Here is a 22,171-nt window from a genome sequence, read left to right as displayed (position 1 = left end):
TTGTAAATATTCCTTGAGAATTACTACCTTGTTAGCCTCTCTGACTGTAGCCAGTTTGAAGTCCACCTTTTTCATTTCCATAGCCAGTTTTCTCTCTCTCTCTCTCTCAGCATAACGATGATTTCCAATTTATCATCTTTGATAGGGCAATGTAACATAGATCAGCCTGCACTCATCAATCTTTAGATCCAGAAACAGAGTAAGCATTTTTAATATAAATCCAAAGAATAAATATTTACTGTAAAAAAAGCTTTGCAGTGTTTAAACAGAGCGAGATGTTTCAACGACTGAGTCACCATGCAAAACAGCTTTGCAAGGGTATCAGTGCAGAACACTGTTAAATATCCTTTGGGAAAGTGCAAGAAAGATGACAAACTCTCCTATCCCTTATGTTTAGAAATTGGTAATTTCATGACTGGGTCACACCTAATCAGGGTGACCGTGGTTGCACAGTAGCCAAACATCTGTGTCCCATCCTTAATGAAATTTGCAGGTCCACTGTCCCTTTTGGTGTTTTTACTGAAAGAGAAGAAGCTGAACATGGGACTGACTAGTGCCATGCTCCTGCGCCATACTTGCTCTCAAATATTCTAGATGAAACTGCAGTCTTATCCAGTCCTCTTCTTCTGGCTGTCTTCAGTGTGGGGGAAAGACAGGGGTGGGGCCCATTCCAACTCCCACCTCAATCAGTGGAAAGATTCCCATTGACTCAGACTCTAGAGTGCCTTAGAATGGCCTTGGTCAATTTTTCTTCTCCACTGACAGAAGGCAAAAGAGGAAAGACTAGAGTGTGAAATGATGAGAGTAGAAAGAAAACAAAGGAGAAGACATGGGGAGAGATGTACAGAGGAAGAAGAAGAAGGTGGGAAGAGAGAGTTGGAGATAGAAAGGAGAACAGTTCCTTTCTATAGAAATATAAAAATTTAACTTGTTTTCATCATCGAATAGTATGCTGTTCAAATGAAGTTGCTCACTGGAATATTTTGTTTTCCACCAGCAGCATCCCTTTAGTTTGTTTTGCAGTTATTGTCTAGTTACCCCTGAGGCCTTGGAGGTTCTCAGCCCTGTAAGTGGTCCCTCCAGGTCAGGGATGCGGCATATTGGCAGGGCAGCATAGGGAAGCTACCCAAACTATTCCTGTTCAGTGGTAAATAAAGGATTTCAGGTGCCAGGGCTTTCAGTTCATCACTGTCCAAGAACACTAACATCATACAAAAAATTAAAAAGAAAAACAATTGTCAAAAATCGCCATTAAAGTTTTGCTGTGGTTTAAGTTGGGTTTTACTTTATCTGAACCAGTCTTCCTCAATCCCACCCAAATGACCATTTTACCCTCGGATGTTGCATAGAAGGAATAAGAGATGGAGTAGTAAGGAGTAGGTGAGGAAGCTTCTATAATTCCACTAAGCAGTGGCAGATTATCCAATGGCCCCATGGAGCCTGTGCCCAGGGCCCCCCAGAAAAATGGGTCCCGCAGCAGACATCCACTGCAGGGCAGCAGAAGCCCAGAGACCTGATCCGAGTCCCCGACAGAAGTGCGGGGCTGGCGTCATGGGCGAAGCCCCAAAGCCCCGGTCCCCCGCAGAAGCGCTGGGAGGGCAGGGGAAGCCCCAGCACCTGGACTCCGGCTGTGGCCCCAGAACTGGAGGAGCTCTCACTCCCCGCTGTGGCCCCAGAACTGGAGGAGCTCTCACTCCCCGCTGTGGTCCAGGGATGTGGTCCATGACGGCGGGGGGATAAGAGCTTCTCCGGTCTCGGGGCTGCCATAAGGAGCAAATGGGGTCGCAGTCAGGGTGTGTGTGTGCAGAATGGGGTGGGACCATGGGAGGAACAGGGGCAGGACTGTGGGAGAGGCAGAACTGGGTGGGCCTATAGGCAGGGCTGCAGGCAGAAGGGACAGGGCCACAGTTCCAGCACTCCTCCCCAAGACTTGCTCAGGCCCCAGGAGACCTTAATCCACCTCTGCCACTGAGACATGCTCTCCATTTCACATAAAGACACTAGACTCACAGGAGACACTAATCTAAGTCAATGTGATGTTCACCGTGGGCTGTATTGGCCGTTAGAGTGTGTCCCATTATGAGTCTGCAGAACATTTCAGAGAAAAAAGTGACATCTTGGGGGAAATGGTTTGTGTATCATTCTTTCAGATGTCAAGCTCTACGCTGCCAGTTTACATTTCCCCCAGATCTGATCACCAGTGCACAGAAAACACTGAAAGCAGCTAATTATACCAGTTACCAGAAATTCTACTTAGCAGCAACACCTTGAAGATTTTTTTTAAAAAGGGAGTGGTTTAGGAAGGGAGGGGTGTGGGTAAGAAAACAAAAAGTGCTATAGCAGATTTTCTAGGTACCTTTGATGCTACAAAAAGAATGAAGAGAGACCACATTGCCTAAAAATGCCACAAACTGTAACATAACCAGAACTATCATATCTGTTCCTGCCTCCCCAAAAGTCCCTGCAACTGCCTGCTCCCTCCCCCGCTCAAATGATATCCACCTACAGCCCAGCTAATGAGGGAGGGGAAGCCCATTACAGCATCATCTTAGCTTGCACCACCTGCTGGTCATACTGGAGCACAGCACAGCATCAACGTGAAAATACCTCTTTGGAGAAAGGGATGTTTCTTCTCTCACACCACTGTAATTTTATTGATTTTAGTGGAATTACTCCAGCTTTACACCAGGGTGAATAAGGTCAGGATCGGTCCCAAAAGATCTAGACAAAAGGCTGTTGAGAGCAAGGTTGCACATATTTGATGCATAAAGTATTTCAGAAATAGAAAAGCAATCTTGCTGAAAATAATCTGTTACTTTTTAAAATGTGAATACAACATGTGGGAATTTTGGGATGGAGAGTGGGAAACTGTCTAATAAAATTATGCTAAAAATTGTATGTTCATTTTAACATTTAGGATGTTCAAAACAAGGTATTTATTTAACCATCTGAGGTCCTGGCAAGAGCCAAAATGCTAAATTATACTTAAAAATTAAAGCTCAGGACCAAAATGTTCATGCCCAGGGTATTCCATAAGCATTTCAATCACAGTGTTAGAAATAAGGGGATTTTTCAGACTGCTGTTGTTGATGTCAGTCTGTCTCTCCTGGTTTTAGTGAGGAAAAACACACTGTGATAGGAAGGGTCACAAATTCAAATGAATAGACAACTTTAAAACCTTGTGAATTGTTGATGTTTGGCCCCTGGAAAAAGAGCAAGCAAATGTCACCCAGATCCGTGTTTGCTCATTGAATAACAAAATTTTGACACGTACAGTGTGGGTGCAGTCAGGCTGTCACCTCACAGCGGTTCTTGGGGTTAGAGTGGTGTCTTTCTGCACATGCTTCAGGAGATACAAGTTCGCAATTAGAAAGATTTCCCATTTAAACAGAAACGCACCCCTCAGAGTCCTCAAAATTCTGGTTATCTGCCTTTTGTTTGTTCAATAGCAAGTATCTAGCTAGTTGTTAGGCAGCGATATTCAACAGGAGCTGGATGAGGGTTTGCTTAAAAAGGGTGCCAGGCTGCAGCCAGATACAGCAGACCACAACTCAGCCCTACAGCACGCATTGAGATGACTGGTGCTTGGAGCCATTATACTGTTCTGTCCCAATCCATAGTATGAAACATTAAGTAACGACATTGTAGCTAACCTGGATCCATTAATTCCTGAACAATTGGCACCATGCATCATGTCCATCCATTCAAGAAATTTTTAGAATATTGCTACACACCTTAAAGAACCCTGAAACTGGGCCTCATCTATTTAAAGTTGTTGAAACCAGTTACAATAAAGCTCAGGGGATTGGGGGAGTGGATCTAGGCTGCCGTTATCTACCATGTTTCATCCTGAAGCGTATTTATACAAGTCAGTTAGACATTTCTCAAAGTGATATAGTGATGGGAAGATGGTAACTGAACGCTATAGCCATGGTATATTTTGCTCTTAATACAATAAGCATAATATAAAGCAACCACACACACATAACACTGTTCACTAAAATTGTTCACAGTATACAAGGTCTAGTTACATATGCGCACACTGCTGCTCTGGCTGGTTTCTAAAACAGACGACAGTGAGCACCACTAGAGGGTTAACAAATTATTTAAAGAGCACTACCCAGTTTATGTACACTAGAATAGCATATGTAGATGACCATGAAATGTGCCGCTTTTAATGACCTGACAGAATTGCTTTTGAGGCATTCACAAACAACTGCAATTTTTGTACGAAAGTACCTCTTAAATCACGCATACAGTAAATTACTAACAACCACCTATCAGGAACCATTGCCTGCTACAGGAGGCAGACATCCATCTTTAGATAGACCAGGATCATATGTGCGGATAACATTTTACTTAGCTGTAGGGGTGGGACACAAATGCCTGATACATATACACCACTTTGACATTGATTTCTTCTTATCCTGAATTTCTGTTGATTGTGAAACACTTCCTTTTATAATGTCCTTGTTGAAATTGTTAATCATCCACCATGTAGCATTTTAATGATATTCAGCCCACAAAATCATGGTTCAAAGTTCATTAATGATCAGACTTAAACCGAGTTACGGTTTTTGGCTGGGGGAGAAAGGCGGTGAGAATTTGATGCAAAACACAGTCTGATATCACAGTGGCATTTTTTCATTATTCAACCTACCTTGAAGCCAGTCTAGCTGCCAAATTGGCTGTAATCATTCCTGGAAGCACAGCCTCTAAATCTGGTGTACCTAATAATGTGTCACATCATTCAGTAGACGATTGGCTGATAGTGATACCATAAACATAGGTCTTCAAAATGACACAGCTTTCATTGATTTGGAACATGTTTCATTAAGTAGGCTACTCACAGGATACCTATAAACAGCCATTTATTGCTCTCGTCTGGTTTATGGGCCTGATCCAAAGCTGGGATCAACCCCAGTGAAGTCAGGATTGAGTCCTAAAATAGAGAAATCACTGGCACCCATTTTAACACACTATTTATACCTAGAATACCAACTTTACATGCATATTTGTAAAACTGGTCAAAATGGAAACTATTTAGCAGGCATCTTTAACCCAGAGCATGCCTGGGAATAGGAGCAATCACCTAGCACTTTTCTGTCAAAACATCCATCATCATGCGCTGTCCGGGAGAGGGGTGTGTGCAACTCTATTTTTAAATGTTCTTTCATCCTAATGATAAAAGTCAAATAAGGTCATGTTATCAAAGCAAGTGGTGATGCTCAAAAACCAGGAAGTACAATGGAAAAAATACCCCATCAGTTTACGGGGCTCTGTATCGCTTCATTTTTTTCAGTTGCCTTTAATTTTTAGAAGTGGGATTACTTTTCCCTGAGCACCCTCTGCACTTGTTAAAGTTGTGTTGTATAAATGCCATTCTGAGGTAGTAGACCATAGACAAAGTGACAGGCTAGATACAGTAACCCTCCTCCACATCTAACCCTGCATCTACATCTAGAAATTATTTATGAGGCTAACATTTTGATGAAAGAGCATGAAAAGGGAGGATATTTCTTCCAATCTTTTAAAGTCAACAGGGAAGTTTCTTTAATTGGATGCAAGTTGTTGACCGGTTTGTTGCCCGCAGTGATGGCAGGTGGGAAGGAGGGAAAGCAATCATGCATTCTTGATGACAGGTTGCTGGAATGGTATGTGGGGGAATGCAGAAAATAGAGTTATATAGAGGAAGTCATTCTGTGTGGCACACCAATTATAAGAAAACTCCACAATAGATGGAGAAAAGGCTATGTGTAAAAATAGCTGAGACTGGTCGAGGATATAAATATATACATGACTAGACCAGCCGATGGGGCCTCAGCATGCCCTATCTATTTTGCTAGAGAGGAAATAAAAGAGTGGAAAATTGGCATTCTAACCCTCCCCTCTGACCCTACACAAGCCCCTTATGCATGAATACCACATTTTGGGGCTCTGTGCATAGGGGCTTAAGCACATGCTTCAAGTTAAGCACAAAATTAATTCCTTTCCTGAAGTGGTGCCTTTGAGGGGCATGGTTGAGTGGCTTTGCCCCACCATATCCATGCAAACCCCTGTGGATTTTCTTGCAATGAAAGCATTCTTTTAGAGCAGTGGTTGAAGACAGAGAGGGAAGAGCCAAGCTGCCACAGGCGTGCCGCCAAAGAATCAAAAGGTGCAGGAGCGACTCTCCTGCCACTCTGGTGGCACTCCTCCTGCTGCGCACCCCCAGGGATGGTCTTGCGCACCCCACTTTGGAGACCACTGTTTTAGAGGATTCCCCTCTCCATCAAACCCTACCCCCATGGTGTGGCAGAAGTGCAGGTTGGGGAGCCCAAGCACAGGACTTTATATTTCCTTTTTGCTCTGCACGTATGTAGCCAAGGCTAAACCTGGTTATAAAAAGGCCAAGGTGCACAATCTAGCGTGTGTGTCAGAGGGGGATGGCTAGTGATACAGAAGTTAGCAAGGGAAAAGTGACTTGAGGCCAGCTTGTCTCTGCCATGGAGGCGGAGGAATCAATCCTTGCTGCCTTGCTTCTTTTTTCTGCCTACAATGGACCGTGACTATTAAAGCAAAGCTGGGAGTGGTTTCAGAGCAGTTTTGCAAAAAATTGTCACCACTTACATTCCTCCTCCATTCTCTCTTCCATCTTCACCATGCTTCATTCCTTCTCAAACTCTCACTTCCTTTGCACTGCTGCCAGCATTCAGTTTTGCTGTACCTTCCACTCCCCTTTCTACCAGCCACACTTGCCCACTCTCACTCCTGGATCCTGCCTCCATTCCTGCAACCAAGCTTTACCTCATTGCTTTCACCACCTGCTTAGCTCACCTGGCCACACATTTCTTCTCTTCATTCTCCAGCCTTGCTTCATGCTGCTGCTCCAACTAGCAGTGGAGTTACATACAAAATCCTGTCTCAGTGAGTTTCCTCCCACATGGTTTCACAATGTAAGGGTCTGTGCCTCAACACATCCTGGATGGAACAATGCTGTCAGGCCAGGACTGAAATGACTCGTTGTACTGGAGACTGGATAGTGAACCTTCAACTCTAAGATCACTTAACTGAAGATTACACCAATTATTACAGAGACTTTTGTCCTTTAAAGAAAATGACATGTTCCAGCAGGGAGGAGCTTAACCAACTGGAAGATGCAAGACATGCCATTGTTGTATGACGACTGTAAGTCTTATCAATCTAAGAAAGGTTATCATTAAACACAGTTTGTGCTGACTCGATCAATTTTAATGAACCTTTAATGAAGAGTGAAGGCCGGTCATGACTTAGAAGGTCCCAGAACAAATGCTTTGGAGTCTTCCATATTGGTTCCCCCACAGGGCCCAAGGAGCTCTCCTTTTCCTCACTCCCCGATACCCTTAGAATAACAGAATATTATGGTTGGAAGAGACCTCAGGAGGTCATCTAGTCCAATCCCCTGCGCAAAGCAGGACTAACACCAACTAAATTATCCCAGCCAAGGCTTTGTCAAGCCGGGCCTTAAAAACCTCTAAGGCTGGAGATTCCACTACCTCCCCAGGTAACCCATTCCAGTGCTTCACCACCCTCCTAGTGAAATACTGTTTCCTAATATCCAACCTACACCTCCCCCTCTGCAACTTGAGACCATTGCTTCTTGTTCTGTCATCTGCCACCACTGAGAACAGTCTAGATCCATCCTCTTTGGAACCCCCTTTCAGGTAGTTGAAAGCAGCTATCAAATCCCCCCATTCTTCTCTTCTGCAGACTAAACAATCCCAGTTCCCTCAGCCTCTCCTCATAAGTCATGTGTTCCAGTCCCCTAATCATTTTTGCTGCCCTCCGCGGGACGTTTTCCAATTTTTTCACATCCTTCTTGTAGTGTGGGGCCCAAAACTGGACACAGTACTCCAGATGAGGCCTCACCAATCAGCCAAAGAGCTTGAAGACTGTGCTGAGATTTTAAAAGCTGGTTTTACTTTTCTGTTTGAACAAAACATAATAAAAAACAGTGAGCAGCCAGACCACAACTGTTTTCAAAATGTAAAACCCTATACTTTAAGGATGTTACCAAAAATAAAATAAAAAAATAAATCATGGACATTTTCATCTGGATTTCAACATTTTCATGTCCATAAAAATCCCTAAAAAAGAAAAAAAATCAGTTAAAATTAGAAAAGGACTTATAAGAAACTGGATAAATACAATGAACACATAAATAAAGAGAGAGACTTAATCTTATACATTCTTCATGCATTCAGAAGTCCATTCAATTAATCAGAAATCCATTTATTTGTGCTGTTAAGAGTAACCAACAGTACTTCATTACTGTGGGTGCTTTTTCTTTTTCATAATCTGAGACTGCCTCAGCTCTTCAGTCCCATGAGCATATGGACAAGATTCAGAAGTCAGAGAACAGCCATCAGGATGGTGGATGAAAAACCAACAGAGACGTGTTTTAAAAGCTTCAGCAGAAAATCTTCGTTTTACTTCTGACTTGGTTCGCTTTGTGGGTTTCTCTTCTCTCCAGTCACGAATATGAACTCTTCCATTTAGAACTGAGGGTTTAAAAAAAAAAAAGCAAGCACACAAACCATTACTAGAGGTCAGTGGGAATTACACTGATCATCTGCGCATACATATATGGACTATAAATGGGCTATTCATGCCCGGGAAGCAAGCACAGATTGGTGGGACCGCATAATGTTGCGGGTCTGGGATGATACCCAGTGGCTGCAAAACTTTTGCATGCGTAAGGGCACTTTCATGGAACTTTGTGACTTGCTTTCCCCTGCCCTGAAGCATATGAATACCAAGATGAGAGCAGCCCTCACAGTTGAGAAGCGAGTGGCGATAGCCCTGTGGAAGCTTGCAACGCCAGACAGCTACCCGTCAGTCGGGAATCAATTTGGAGTGGGCAAACCTACTGTGGGGGCTGCTGTGATGCAAGTAGCCAACACAATCAAAGATCTGCTGATATTAAGGGTAGTGACCCTGTGAAATGTGCAGGTCAGAGTGGATGGCTTTGCTGCAATGGGATTCCCTAACTGTGGCTGGGCCATAGACGGAACCCATATCCCTATCTTGGCACCGGAGCACCAAGCCGGTGAGTACATAAACCGCAAGGGGTACTTTTCAATAGTGCTGCAAGCTCTGGTGGATCACAAGGGACGTTTCACCAACATCAACGTGGGATGGCCGGGAAAGGTACATGACGCTCGCATCTTAAGGAACTCTGATCTGTTTCAAAAGCTGCAGGAAGGGACTTTATTCCCAGACCAGAAAATAACCGTTGGGGATGTTGAAATGCTTATAGTTATCTTTGGGGACCCAGCCTATCCCTTAATGCCATGGCTCCTGAAGCCGTACACAGGCAGTCTGGACAGTAGTCAGGAGCTGTTCAACTACAGGCTGAGCAAGTGCAGAATGGTGGTAGAATGTGCATTTGGACGTTTAAAGGCGCGCTGGCGCAGTTTACTGACTCGCTTAGACCTCAGCGAAACCAATATTCCCATTGTTATTACTGCTTGCTGTGCGCTCCACAATATCTGTGAGAGTAAGGGGGTGGGGTGGGAGGTTGAGGCAAATCACTTGGCCGCTGGTTACACATAGCAGACACCAGGGCAGTTAGAAGAGCACAGGAGGGCGCGGTACGCATCAGAGAAGTTTTGAAAACCAGTTTCATGACTGGCCGGGCTACAGTGTGAAAGTTCTCTTTGTTTCTCCTTGATGAAATCCCCTGCCCCTTGGTTCACTCTACTTCCCTGTAAGCTAACCACCCTTCCCTCCTCCCTTCGATCACCGCTTGCAGAGGCAATAAAGTCATTGTTGCTTCACATTCATGCGTTCTTTATTAATTCATCACACAAATGGGGGATAACAGCCAAGGTAGCCCCGGAGGGGTGGTGGAGGAGAGAAGCACCGGGAGGGGTGGTGGAGGAGGAAAGGACAAGGCCACACAGCACTTTAAAAGTTTAAAACTTATTGAATGCCAGCCTTCTGTTGCTTGGGCAAACCTCTGGGGTGGAGTGGCTGGGTGGCCGGAGGCCCCCCCACTGCGTTCTTGGGTGTCTGGGTGAGGAGGCGATGGAACTTGGGGAGGAGGGCAGTTGGTTACAGAGGGACTGTAGTGTGGTCTGTGCTCCAGCTGCCTTTCCTGCAGCTCAACCATATGCTGGAGCATATTAGTTTGATCCTCCAGCAGCCTCAGCACTGAATTCTGCCTCCTCTCATCATGCTGCCGCCACCTTTCAGCTTCAGCCCTCTCTTCAGGCCACCACTTACTCTCTTCAGCCCGCCAACTCTCCTCCCGGTCATTTTGTGCTTTCCTGCACTCTGACATTGTCTGCCTCCACGCATTCATCTGTGCTCTGTCAGTGTGGGAGGACAGCATGAGCTCAGAGAACATTTCATCACGAGGGCGTTTTTTTTCGCCTTCTAATCTTCACTAGCCTCTGGGAAGGAGAAGATCCTGTGATCCTTGAAACACATGCAACTGGTGGAGGAAAAAAAAAGAGATTGTGGTATTTAAAAAAAAACACATTTTATAGAACAATGTGTACACTCTTTCACGGTAAATCTTGCTGTTAACATTACGTACATAGCACATGTGCTTTCGTTACAACGCCACATTTTCCCTCCCCCCACCGTGTGGCTAGCCCCTCACCCCTTCCTCCTCCCCGTGGCTAACAGCGGGGAACATTTCTGTTCAGCCACAGGCAAACAGCCCAGCAGGAATGGGTACCTCTGAATGTCCCCTTAAGAAAAGCACCCTATTTCAACCAGGTGACCATGAATGATATCACTCTCCTGAGGATAACACAGAGAGATAAAGAATGGATGTTGTTTGAATGCCAGCAAACATACACTGCAATGCTTTGTTCTACAATGATTCCTGAGTACGTGCTACTGGCCTGGAGTGGTAAAGTGACCTATGGAATGGAATAAGGCTGCCCTCCCCAGAAATCAAAGTGTCCTATGGATGGAATAAGGCTGCCCTCCCCAGAAATCTTTTGCAAAGGCTTTGGGAGTACATCCAGGAGAGCAGCGAATGGCAGGGTAAATTAATCATTAAATTAATGATTTAATTAATCAGCAAGTTTGCAGATAACACTAAACTGGAAGGAGTGGTAGAAACGCTGGAGGGTAGGGATAGGATACAGTGGGACCTAGACAAATTGGAGGATTGGGCCAAAAGAAATCTGATGAGGTTCAACAAGGACAAGTGCAGAGTCCTGCACTTAGGACAGAAGAATCCAATGCACCGCTACAGACTAGGGACCGAATGGCTAGGCAGCAGTTCTGCAGAGAAGGACCTAGGGGTGACAGTGGATGAGAAGCTGGATATGAGTCAACAGTGTGCCCTTGTTGCCAAGAAGGCCAATGGCATTTTGGGGTGTATAAGTAGGGGCATTGCCAGCAGATCGAGGGACATGATCGTTCCCCTCTATTCGACATTGGTGAGGACTCATCTGGAGTACTGTGTCCAGTTTTGGGTCCCACACTATAAGAAGGATGTGGAAAAATTGGAGAGAGTCCAGCAAAGAGCAACAAAAATGATTAGGGGACTGAACACATGACTTATGAGGAGAGGCTGAGGGAACTGGGATTGCTTAGTCTACGGAAGAGAAGAAGAGAAGAATGAGGGGGGATTTGATAGCTGCTTTTAACTACCTGAAAGGTGGATCCAAAGAGGATGGATCTAGACTATGCTCAGTGATAGCAGATCACAGGACAAGGAGTAATGGTCTCAAGTTGCAGTGGGGGAGGTTTAGGTTGGATATTAGGAAAAACTTTTTCACTAGGAGGGTGGTGAAACACTGGAATGTGTTACCTAGGAAGGTGGTGGAATCCCCTTCCTTAGAAGTTTTTAAGGTCAGGCTTGACAAAGCCCTGGCTGGGATGATTTAGTTGGGATTGGTCCTGCTCTGGACAGGGGGTTGGACTAGATGGCCTCCAGAGGTACCTTCCAACTCTGTTATTCTATGATTTTATGATAAACATGCTTGCTTTTAAACCATGTATAGTATTTTAAAAGGTACACTCACCAGTGGTTCCTTCTCCGCCTGGCGGGTCCGGGAGGCAGCCTTGGGTGGGTTCGGGGGGTACTGTCTCCAGGTCCAAGGTGAGCAACAGTTCCTGGCTGTCGGAAAAACTGGTTTCTCCGCTTGCTTGCTGTGAACTTTCTCGTCCCCAAAACCTGCTTCTGTGTTGCCTCCATCTCCATTGAAGGAGTCAAACAACACGGCTGGGGTAGTGGTGGCTGAACCCCCTAAAATGGCATGCAGCTCATCATAGAAGCGGCATGTTTGGGGCTCTGACCTGGAGCGGCTGTTTGCCTCTCTGGTTTTCTGGTAGGCTTGCATCAGCTCCTTAAATTTCATGCGGCACTGCTTCGGGTCCCTGTTATGGTCTCTGTCCTTCATGCCCTGGGAGATTTTGACAAATGTTTTGGCATTTCAAAAACTGGAACTGAGTTCTGATAGCACAGATTCCTCTCCCCATACAGCGATCAGATCCCGTACCTCCCATTCGGTCCATGCTGGTCACCTCTGCTGATGAGCTCTGCACTCACTTGCAGCTTGCCACGCTGGCCAAACAGGAAATTGAAATTCAAAAGTTCGCGGGCCTTTTCCTGTCTACCTGGCCACTGCATCTGAGTTGAGAGTGCTGTCCAGAGCGGTCACAATGGAGCACTCTGTGATAGCTCCCGGAGGCCAATACCGTCTAATTGCGTCCACAGTACCCCAAATTCGATCCGGCAAGGCTGATTTCAGCGCTAATCCCCTTGTCGGGGGTGGAGTAAGGAAATCGATTTTAAGAGCCCTTTAAGTTGAAAAAAAGGCTTCGTCGTGTGGACGGGTGCAGGGTTAAATCAATTTAACGCTGCTAAATTCGACCTCAACTCCTAGTGTAGACCAGGACTTATAGGGGATGTCATTGTTATATTGGACAGTTTTAGGGCACCTTATGTAGTCTGTGCTGAGCTGACTCATTTGTAGATAGCGGTCAGGATTAGGATCTAAACTATCCTACAGGGGATAGCAAATAAATAACTATATAATAAATAAAACCCTGTGTGTAGAAATAGAGGTACCCCTCAAAGAGATGCAGATACTGGAAAGTAACATCCCTCTCTTTAAATGGCATAAATAATACATAAATTTTGGGAAAGCCCAACCCAAACAAGAGGTGGAGTTAGCCCTGGAATGAAAACTCTTGGCTTCAAACACTGGACACCTATTTATAAAAGGAAAACAACTTTGTTTATTTGTAGGGAAAGGGAAATTTTCAAACAAATAAGTTAACCTTTTGGAGCCTGATTCAAAGTCCACTATCATCAGTGGAAAGACTCCAATTGACTTACCTGGGTTTTGGATCAGGGCCGCTATAAAGAAGGAAGTGTCCATCAAATAAAGGAGAAAACTAGAAATGAGGAGTTAATTCTTCCACCGCGTTCCCTTAATACCATGTGATTTCAGGGAAGTCATTTAACATCTTTTTAAAATTAATTTTGATTTTTTTGTAAATAAATCATATAAAAGCATATGGAGGAGTGCGTGTGCGCGTGTACACACACGGAGTGAGACATTTAAATAAATACAATACTATCAACATCAGAATAAAGGAATGCAAATATACAGAGCCCTGCACAGATACAAAATTTGTATCTGCATCTGATCCGCGATCCACAAACATTGTCTGCAGATATCTGCGGATATCTGCAGATTTGCAGGGCTCTACAAATATACTAATTTATTCTTTTATGGGCAAAGCATCATTTAAATTTCTGTGCCCCAGTTCAACCATCTACCTGCAAAGTATATGTCACGTATCCCCCTCACTCGGGTATCACAAGGTCTAATTAAGGGTTTGTACAGTGTTTTGAGATCCCCAAGTAAAAAGGTGCGATAGTACATATAATGAGTATTAGTAATATAGAGAAACCTGGTATTTGCAAGTAATCCTCTTTACTAATGCTTTACCCTAAACATTTTTCTGCAGGTTAAACCTTCTTTTTGCTAGGAGCTAAACACTATATATTGTAATCCTGCACATGTTCTCTCTTTCTTTTGATATTGCATTACTCCACATTTTAAAAATTAATTGGCAATAAAAAGCAGGGTGTTCTTTCTGAGATCTGTAAATGAGAATCTTCAGCAATGAGAATGGTGCACCAAAGTATGCCACAGAGAAGAGATTTAGAGCCTCCAATTGGATCATGTGAATGTATCTTTGTGCCTGCATGGAGCGCCACTGAAATTAAAGGAGTTTTGCATCAGGCACAAAAGGCCTTGGCCATATTCACTAGCACAGGGGTTCTCAAACTTCATTGCATCGCGACCCCCTTCTGACAACAAAAATTGGGGTGGGGGGGACCAAAGCCTGAGCCCCACTGCCCTTGGGAGGGAAGGGAGGGCAAAGCCAAAGCCCAGGGCTTCAGCCCAAGGCAGGGGGCCTGTAACCTGAGCCCCGACACCCACAGCTGAAGCCCTTGGGCATCAGCTTTGGCCCCGGGTGGTGGGACTCGGGCTTCAGCTTCACAACCCACAGTTTGAGAATTGCTGCACTAGCAGGATCAGGGCCAGAAACTGTACATACACATCTGTGACTGTATACTGAATTTTATATGTATAAGAATAAAGAAACAATATAGAAAGCAAGTTAATACACAAGAGAGGAAGAAGAAAAGAGGATGGAAGGAAGGGGAGATAAACAATTACTGGCAAGTTTCCGGGAGCAATTGTCTTTATGCCATTTAGCCCATGTAATTATGGACTGCTCCTGTATCTTTAAAAATTTATCCACATTATTCTGTATTCTGAAAATCACTTTTAAAACCTATGGAGTGCAATATAATCTTAATACCACTGATTTTTCAGCTCACTTGCAATTTAAAAAAAAAAAAAAATCATTTTCGGTTTACCCAGAACCAGAATTTTTGGTGAAAAAAGTTGAAAAAAAAAATTGTTTTGGACTAAACAAACTAAACTGCTTTGTTTGATCCAAAATGAAACAATTTCATTTTGACTGAGCTTTTCTTTCCTTTTTTCGAATTAAAAGAAAATATTAAAAGGTAATTTTAAAATGAAAAGTCACTTCAAATAGAAAACTCAAAATGTTTAGAAAATGTGAAAATTAAATGTTTCAGCTTTTCTGGAATTTTTTTAAAAGCTGTTCCCTGCCCCTTCCCTCCCCCCAATCAAAACAATTTGTCACAAATTCACAACATGCTTTGGTTAACCCAAATCTGCATTTTTTGCCCATCTCTGTATCATTCCTTTAGGCCCGAGAGAAAGTGCTCCTACCAATGATAGAGGATTATTTTGCCTTGTGATAGGCTAATATATATAAATGCATTTTATCCCAGTTCTTAAAAGCGAAATCAGTTTAGTGTTACCATCTCTCTCAAAACTCAAAGAGAATCGAACAGAGGGATGTTAGCATGTAAGATCAGGTTCAATCATTCCAGGATATTAGTCCCAAACTGGACCAAATATGTGACTATAAAATGCCAGCACAGATTTGTAATTTTAAGCTCCTGGCTAATTATTCTTTTTGCACTCCCGCCTTTTTGGATCTTCTTTGTCAGAAAAAGAAATCGAGCCACCAGATGTCCCAAACTATCACTCAGTCTCGCGTCACAAACTCTGTGAATGCTGTTTCAAGCAATGTTGCTAATGGCCTTGATTGTGCACTGGTGTTGGGAGTGGCTTGAAGGACACTTCATTCCAGAACACGCTGGTATAAAAGGAGAGAGCACCCACATCCCCTTCCCACAGAAAGGTGCAGCATGCTCCGAGTTCTGCTGGCATGGAGAAGGCAGAGGAGCTATGACCCCATTTTCTCTTTGCCCTCTTTGGCGTGGCCAGTTTTAAGCTTGCTCCAAGGGTGGCTGGTGGTAAGAATCCCCTCTCCCCCTAGCCCTGTCACAATAGCAGAGTGACGTCTCTACTGAAGCCTCACAGGTGCAGTAACTTCAGTGCCACTTATTCAATTAGCCCCATATCCAAATCTCCTCTACTCAGGTAGCATGCAGACAGCCCCCAAGGAGCTTGGCATAAGGAAAACAGGAGAACTCGCCTTCTGCTGGGGGTCCCAAATCCTGCCCCGCCTTGCTTTGTAGTGGAACTTCACTAGTTCCACCACAAGATGATCATCCATGGAAGGGGCAGCATGAACCCGAAGGACAAGTGTGAACTGACTCTTCTCAGTGGGTGTTAACTCTGACCCATATCCGACCGTGTCAAAACCAGCACTTTTCCTAATGATGGTCACACAGTTCCATGGTTGGTAGCAACAGAGGGCACACATGTTTATAACCTCCGTGGCATCTAACACTTCCCAGGGATAGGACTAATACCATAGAAAGTCCTCGTGTAGATGTAACATTGTCTGGGCTTTTATATTATTCCTCAGGACTACTACAGTCTGGAACTACCACGAAGCTTCTACCTACTTCCTCTCAATAAAACAAGAAGAATATACGTTTTCTGGTAACCTACCAGTTCATCCACTGGTACCTGGTGACACTCTGGACAATTGTCATGGGTCAGTTGCCTCCCATATTTCTGCTAACATGGGACCATTGGATCCAAGAACTGAAAACTCTTTATAAAACACACTCACATTATACAAACCTATGCACCAACGTTTGAAAGTGCTGGTTTTGAGATTATTCAGCAGCTAGGCATCAATGCCACAAAAATCCTACAATGACAGCAGCAAAAAGAAAACCCGAAGAAAATCAACAGAACATTAAAAAAAAAATTATTTTGTTGTTAGCTTCCTGTTCTGCCAGGCTACTGCAGCCTGTATAAATCTGTCAAGCCTCGCATGATTAGAGGCTCCACTCTAGACCAGTTGTCTTTTGTGTGAGCATTTTTCTCTGGAGTGCTTGTTAAGTCCAGACTAAGTCTTAATGAGAGGCTCCAGAAGACTTTCTTAATCTGCACTTGACTTCCTTCAACACTGTCACCACTGTAGGAGGGGGGAAAGTTTTCTCCAATCTAGTCCAAGTGTAGCATCCTGCTGAGAATTCCTGCTACAGTAACAGGTAAATAAGGGGGAAATGGTTTGTATAGGGAAGCATGCCAGATTCACAGCTCATCCCTACCAGCTGACTAATTAGCAAGGCATCAATCTCATTCTGCCCTACCCTTCAAAGGAAAGATCTACAAATGACATTTTAGGAAATACAATAGGAGTAAATATAAGGAAAATTCTGCTCATCAAGGAAGTGTACTCAGTATTTTGAAGATCTAATCCAGTGATCTTTCAATTATATATAAATCAACTCATAAAAATATAAATGAGAGATTATCAATGAAAATCTCTCTATTCTTTACCTTCAAACACTTGATGATTGTTCCTGAGCAATGTCTGCAGGCCTCCATATTCATTCTTTAATCTCTTTAAAGTCTCTTTGTCTAAATGTTCTGCTACTTCCCTCAAGGAAAGACTTTCTGCAGCAAACAATAAAATAGCCATTAAAAAAGGAATGTCAGTTCACCAGACCAGCATAATTACAAGCAAAATCTATACACTGGAGCATGGTATCCCAGCATTGCAGTTACAGGAAGCTACAGGATATTTTTGGAGTTATTTTGTATGGTTTCTCTCCAGAGTGGCAGAAATATTTTGCTGGTTGATCCATTATAACCACCAGGACCTGTTCAGCAGTATATCACCTAGCTAGCCAGTTAGTCCCCATTTTGTAATTGTGCGTTTGATTTTTCCTTCTTAAGGGTAGTACTGTATTAAATTGCATCTTGTTGATTTCAGACCAATTCTCCAATGTGTCAAGGTGGTTTTGAATTCTAATCCTGTCATCCCAAGTGCTAACCCCTTCCACCTTGGTTTCATCCACAAATTTTATAAGCATACTCTCCACTCCACTATCCAAGTCCCCCAGTTTGACAGTGAACCATTGATAATTACTCTTTGAGTAGAGTCTTTCAACCAGTTTTGCACCCACTGTATAGTAATTTATTCTCAGCCACATTTCCCCAGTTTGTGTATGAGAATATCATGCAGGACTGTGTCAAAAAAAACTTACTAAATTAAGAAATAGATATAAGCATTTGCAGACAGGCTTTCAAAAAGTAGCCTTAAAATTGTCAACAATGAAATGTAAATTGAGTTAATTTTTTAAAAGTAAAAATACAGACTATCACCCAGTATTTAAACGTGAAAAAAAGAATCTAGCAAATGATAAAAAGACAGAGTGTGAATAGATGATATAAAAATCTAAATGGTATGGCATCTAAGGAGGTTAGCAGAGAAATTTTCACAAATGACTTTGCAACTAATTAACATTAGTGTACCAATTACAGGGATGACAGCAGTAAAGAGACTCCTAAGAATATTCTGTATATTTGCCATAGGAAATAGCATTACAGTACTTTTCATGGTATGTACTGACAGCAGGAAAACTGTAAGTTTTAATAGCAAGCACTGTTGTATGCAATGTACATTGCATGTAAAGAACAATCTTACCTCCTTTATTCCAGGTGTTCAAACGTACGTCAAGTGTATGATCCCATGGTTTCTCTTGGGTTGCATTTAACAGTAAGCTTGCCACGGTCAAAACCACAACATCTACAAAATCCCGAGGGAGAGCAGCACAGTTCCTGACTTGTTCTACTTTTTCTCTGGGTTGAAATCCAGATAACCAGACTCTGCCACCATCTGTCTTTGTCTCATTTGCAGCACGCTCCAACACTGCTGCTTGGTCAATGACACAGTTTACAACATGGTGGTTGTTACACTGATTAGATCTAACTGTTTTGTCTGATGTGACCTCAGTGCAGGACTGACGGTTGTTAATATACTGTGTTCTCTGTTTATTGATTCGATCCTCTTGCATAGGTGGATATGTTCTGGACTTCCCAATGAGGCATACCTATATTAGCAAAAATAAATAAAATTACTATTTATATTGCACCAAAGGTGTTCATGATGCTTTACAGCATCTTTACAATCCCTACCCAAAAGGCAGGATCAGGACCAAAAATGGGTCCCTACTTTAAGGATCTTACAGTGTGAATTTTATGAGATACAGCAAGGGACAAACAACCTAAATGCTATGGGACAAACAAAGGCAGTAGGAGACTATATGGGAAAAGCAGATATACCATAAGATTTTCATTCCACTAACATGCATGTGATTATGTAGCACTATAAAATGATAGAGCCCCTTTTGCTTCCTTTAGACCCCTTTTCGTGACACTAAGTGGGCAGTGACAGACTATGCAGGAGACAGATGAATGGTTTTAGCCTTTGTATGGAAAATATTGTCTGCAATTATGTACTAATCTGTTGTGGCCTGCTTCTCCAATACAGGCATAATGAACAAACATATATGTGTTATAAAGAGCTAGCAGCATTTTAAAATGTCGTCAGAAATTACCCTTTTTGTTGAGGGAATTCTAAGGCAATCTTCTTCCACAGTGAAGCCACATTCCAATCCGACTTGTGTAACAAAATCAAGATATTCTCTGTACTGTGTCTTCTGGCTTTGCCTTCGGTTATATTTTCCATGGAAATCAAAGAAGCAACAAGGCAGTACAAAGTAGCAACAAGAATAGGAAGACCTGCAAGAAGGATTATTGGCTACTGAATAATAGTTATAGAAGGCTAATTTTATTAAGTGGCTCTATGAAACAGTCAATACCACTTCAGATACAAGCAATAAACAATCATTTTAATGGCACGACAGAGCTTCTAGGTCAAGCAATATAAATATGTTCCTCCTTTCGTGCTCCTCTGAGTGAAACAGCCACTGGTTGTTTTGAGGGTTTGCTCTAGAGATTTATCATCCCAGTTTAATTTAATACCAAAGGACCAAGTCCTGCCAACTCTTGCTGCTGGATGTAGTGAGTGGGACAGTCTAAGGCAGTAAGCACTAGACCGGATAGTAAGTGCTTGCAGGATTAGGACTTAAATCTAAGAATAAAATCTAGTTCGATTTCTTGTGCCAAAAAAACTGGAGAGCTGCTATGCTACTGCAGCTTTCTGTGATGGAGAAATGCCTCTACACAGGAACCCTATTCTCGTGCTTCCTAATGGGATACCTACAGAGATAAATGTTTTGTGAGTAGCCATCGCTCTGCTAAACACCAACCCCACCAAGTCCTGCAATGAGATCACAGACTACCACATTGTTTCATGAACACTGGAGGCAAAAGTATACAGTTATCCCAGGGCATGCATATAATAGAGCTTAGCAAAAACTTTTTTCCATACCTAGCTGCAATTACAGGTATCCATGGTGTTAGCTCATCTGAATGGTTTCCTATTAGCCAGTCAACATTTGAAAAGAGATAACTGTCGTCTGGTCTGATTGCACATTCCTTAAAAAATAAAATACATTTCATTCCCACATTTTTTAGAATTATTGCATTTGACATAGTGAGCGCAGCAGTATAAACCCTAAAATAGATTTGAGGGGAACAGCAACAGCGAATGTGAACTACCAATATTTTTCTGATCTGAACCAAAAGCAAATCCTTTTGCCATGCAACAATGTCTTATTGGTGCAAAGCGTAAATAAGATAATAGAAACACATAAAACAAGTCAGATGTAAAGCTAGACAGAGAGACTATAACAACAACAAAAACATGAATATAAAATTATATACATTTGATTGTATCCCTCCCCCACTACTCTTCTTGTGCCACTTGTCCTCTTAGACCACAATCTTGCAATCTGTATCTGCCTGGGCAGACTCCTGTGTCCCCAGAGAGCCCGAGTGACTTCAATTTGCAGGATCCGGGTCTTAGATCATAAAACCCTTTGGGACAGGGACTGTGTCTCCATATGTTTGCACAGCATCTATTGCAGGTGATTCATCAGAATTCAGCTTCTCTGGTCTGCTTCCCATCCCCTGGTCCACCTCAGATTAAATCCCACTTTTTCCCCTCTCCACTCCTTCTGCTCCTCTCTTCCCCCACGGCCACTCACCCTGATATCATCTGTGTACACCCTCTCACACCTCGACACAGCCACCATTCTTTGCCCCTTCAACTTATCACGGAGCTGCCGCCTGACACACACCAAGTCAGGGAGTTGCTAGGATGGGCGTGGGAACTGGGGAAAAGGATTTTGATGGGGGGGGGGCTTTAATTAGAGAGGGTTGGGCTGTGTGGGCACTCAGCATGTCCGCACTGAGGCATTAGCACCTGACACCTTCCCTCCACGCTACTGCCATTGAGACTGTGCAATAACTACGGTTGGGGACATTCCATAAGGTATCCTGAACAGCAGGAACTGTTATTGGTTTAATTTAAAAATTCAAGAGTGGCCAATGCCCAAGATGCTATCAGCACATGTGAGAGAGAGAAAATTGGAGTTTGTGGCTATTTTTGCGAGAGGAACCCAAAGAACAGTGAGGAAGAGCGCTAAATTTTAAAAAGGAGGCATTTTAAAATGTTTCCTCATAAAAGCTAGTATATTTTTTCTCAGAATTTCCATGGAAAAATTAATAGTCCCCTGAAGTTACTGGGCCAGAGATGGAAACTGAACACAGAAAGATTTTAATCCTTCTTTAAATGAAAATCGCTATACAGCCTCAACTCTGGAGTCACTATCAATGCCTCCATTTTATATACAGTGTGCATGCATGTACGTACACACACGTTCCTCAAAATGCTCCATGTAAGTTCATCCAAATATACTAAACCAAAATGTTTGGTAAATGCCTTTATGTTCTGATAAACAAATTACCACCGACACTATATTTTAATTTTGATTGTTCATTTTTGAAACCGTGTGGATTAGCAATGCCGTATTCTGCATTTAAATAATCATCCATAAGCAGATTTGTATTCATCGCGTCTGACAGCAGATTGGCGCTGCAATACTCCACATTTAATGAATAATTTTAGTATTGGCACTGCATGCCACAGATTGCAATACTCATACTACAGGTGTCAGAGCAGCAGCCGTGTTAGTCTGTATCCGCAAAAAGAAGAGGAGGACTTGGGGCACCTTAGAGACTAACCCATTTATTTGAGCCTGAGCTTTCGTGAGCTACAGCTCACGGCATGCATCCGATGAAGTGAGCTGTAGCTCACGAAAGCTCATGCTCAAATAAATGGGTTAGTCGCTAAGGTGCCACAAATACTACAAGTTGTGCTTTAAAAAAAAAAATCAAGCTAAAAAACCTCTCAGGGTAACACGAAGATGCTATGAACAGGTGGTTTCTTC

The 22,171-nt window shown here is 43.0% G+C and overlaps 1 protein-coding gene across 2 annotated transcripts in view; it reads right to left on the bottom strand.

Moving 5' to 3' along the window:
- Positions 1 to 8,234: 8,234 nt before the first annotated feature.
- TRMT44 (tRNA methyltransferase 44 homolog) overlaps positions 8,235 to 22,171 on the bottom strand; it is a 33,413-nt gene continuing 19,476 nt past the window's right edge. The window contains exons 7-12 of one of the 2 annotated variants that reach the window (XR_012158737.1): positions 20,209 to 20,315; positions 19,373 to 19,556; positions 18,460 to 18,865; positions 17,310 to 17,426; positions 12,009 to 12,389; positions 9,484 to 10,456 (exon numbers count right to left, since the gene is read on the bottom strand). Coding sequence is in view for 1 of the 2 variants with exons in the window: in XM_073342629.1 (XP_073198730.1) it covers positions 8,287 to 8,519; positions 17,310 to 17,426; positions 18,460 to 18,865; positions 19,373 to 19,556; positions 20,209 to 20,315 (1,047 nt within the window). In the remaining variant the exon portion in view is untranslated. Of the gene's footprint in view, positions 8,520 to 9,483; positions 10,457 to 12,008; positions 12,390 to 17,309; positions 17,427 to 18,459; positions 18,866 to 19,372; positions 19,557 to 20,208; positions 20,316 to 22,171 lie in introns of those variants that run through there. The other variant, XM_073342629.1, reaches the window with a different exon arrangement.

This window comes from Lepidochelys kempii, chromosome 4, assembly GCF_965140265.1.
Source record: "Lepidochelys kempii isolate rLepKem1 chromosome 4, rLepKem1.hap2, whole genome shotgun sequence".
Classification (NCBI taxonomy): domain Eukaryota; kingdom Metazoa; phylum Chordata; order Testudines; family Cheloniidae; genus Lepidochelys; species Lepidochelys kempii.
This window is presented reverse-complemented; position numbering and strand designations above follow the sequence as displayed.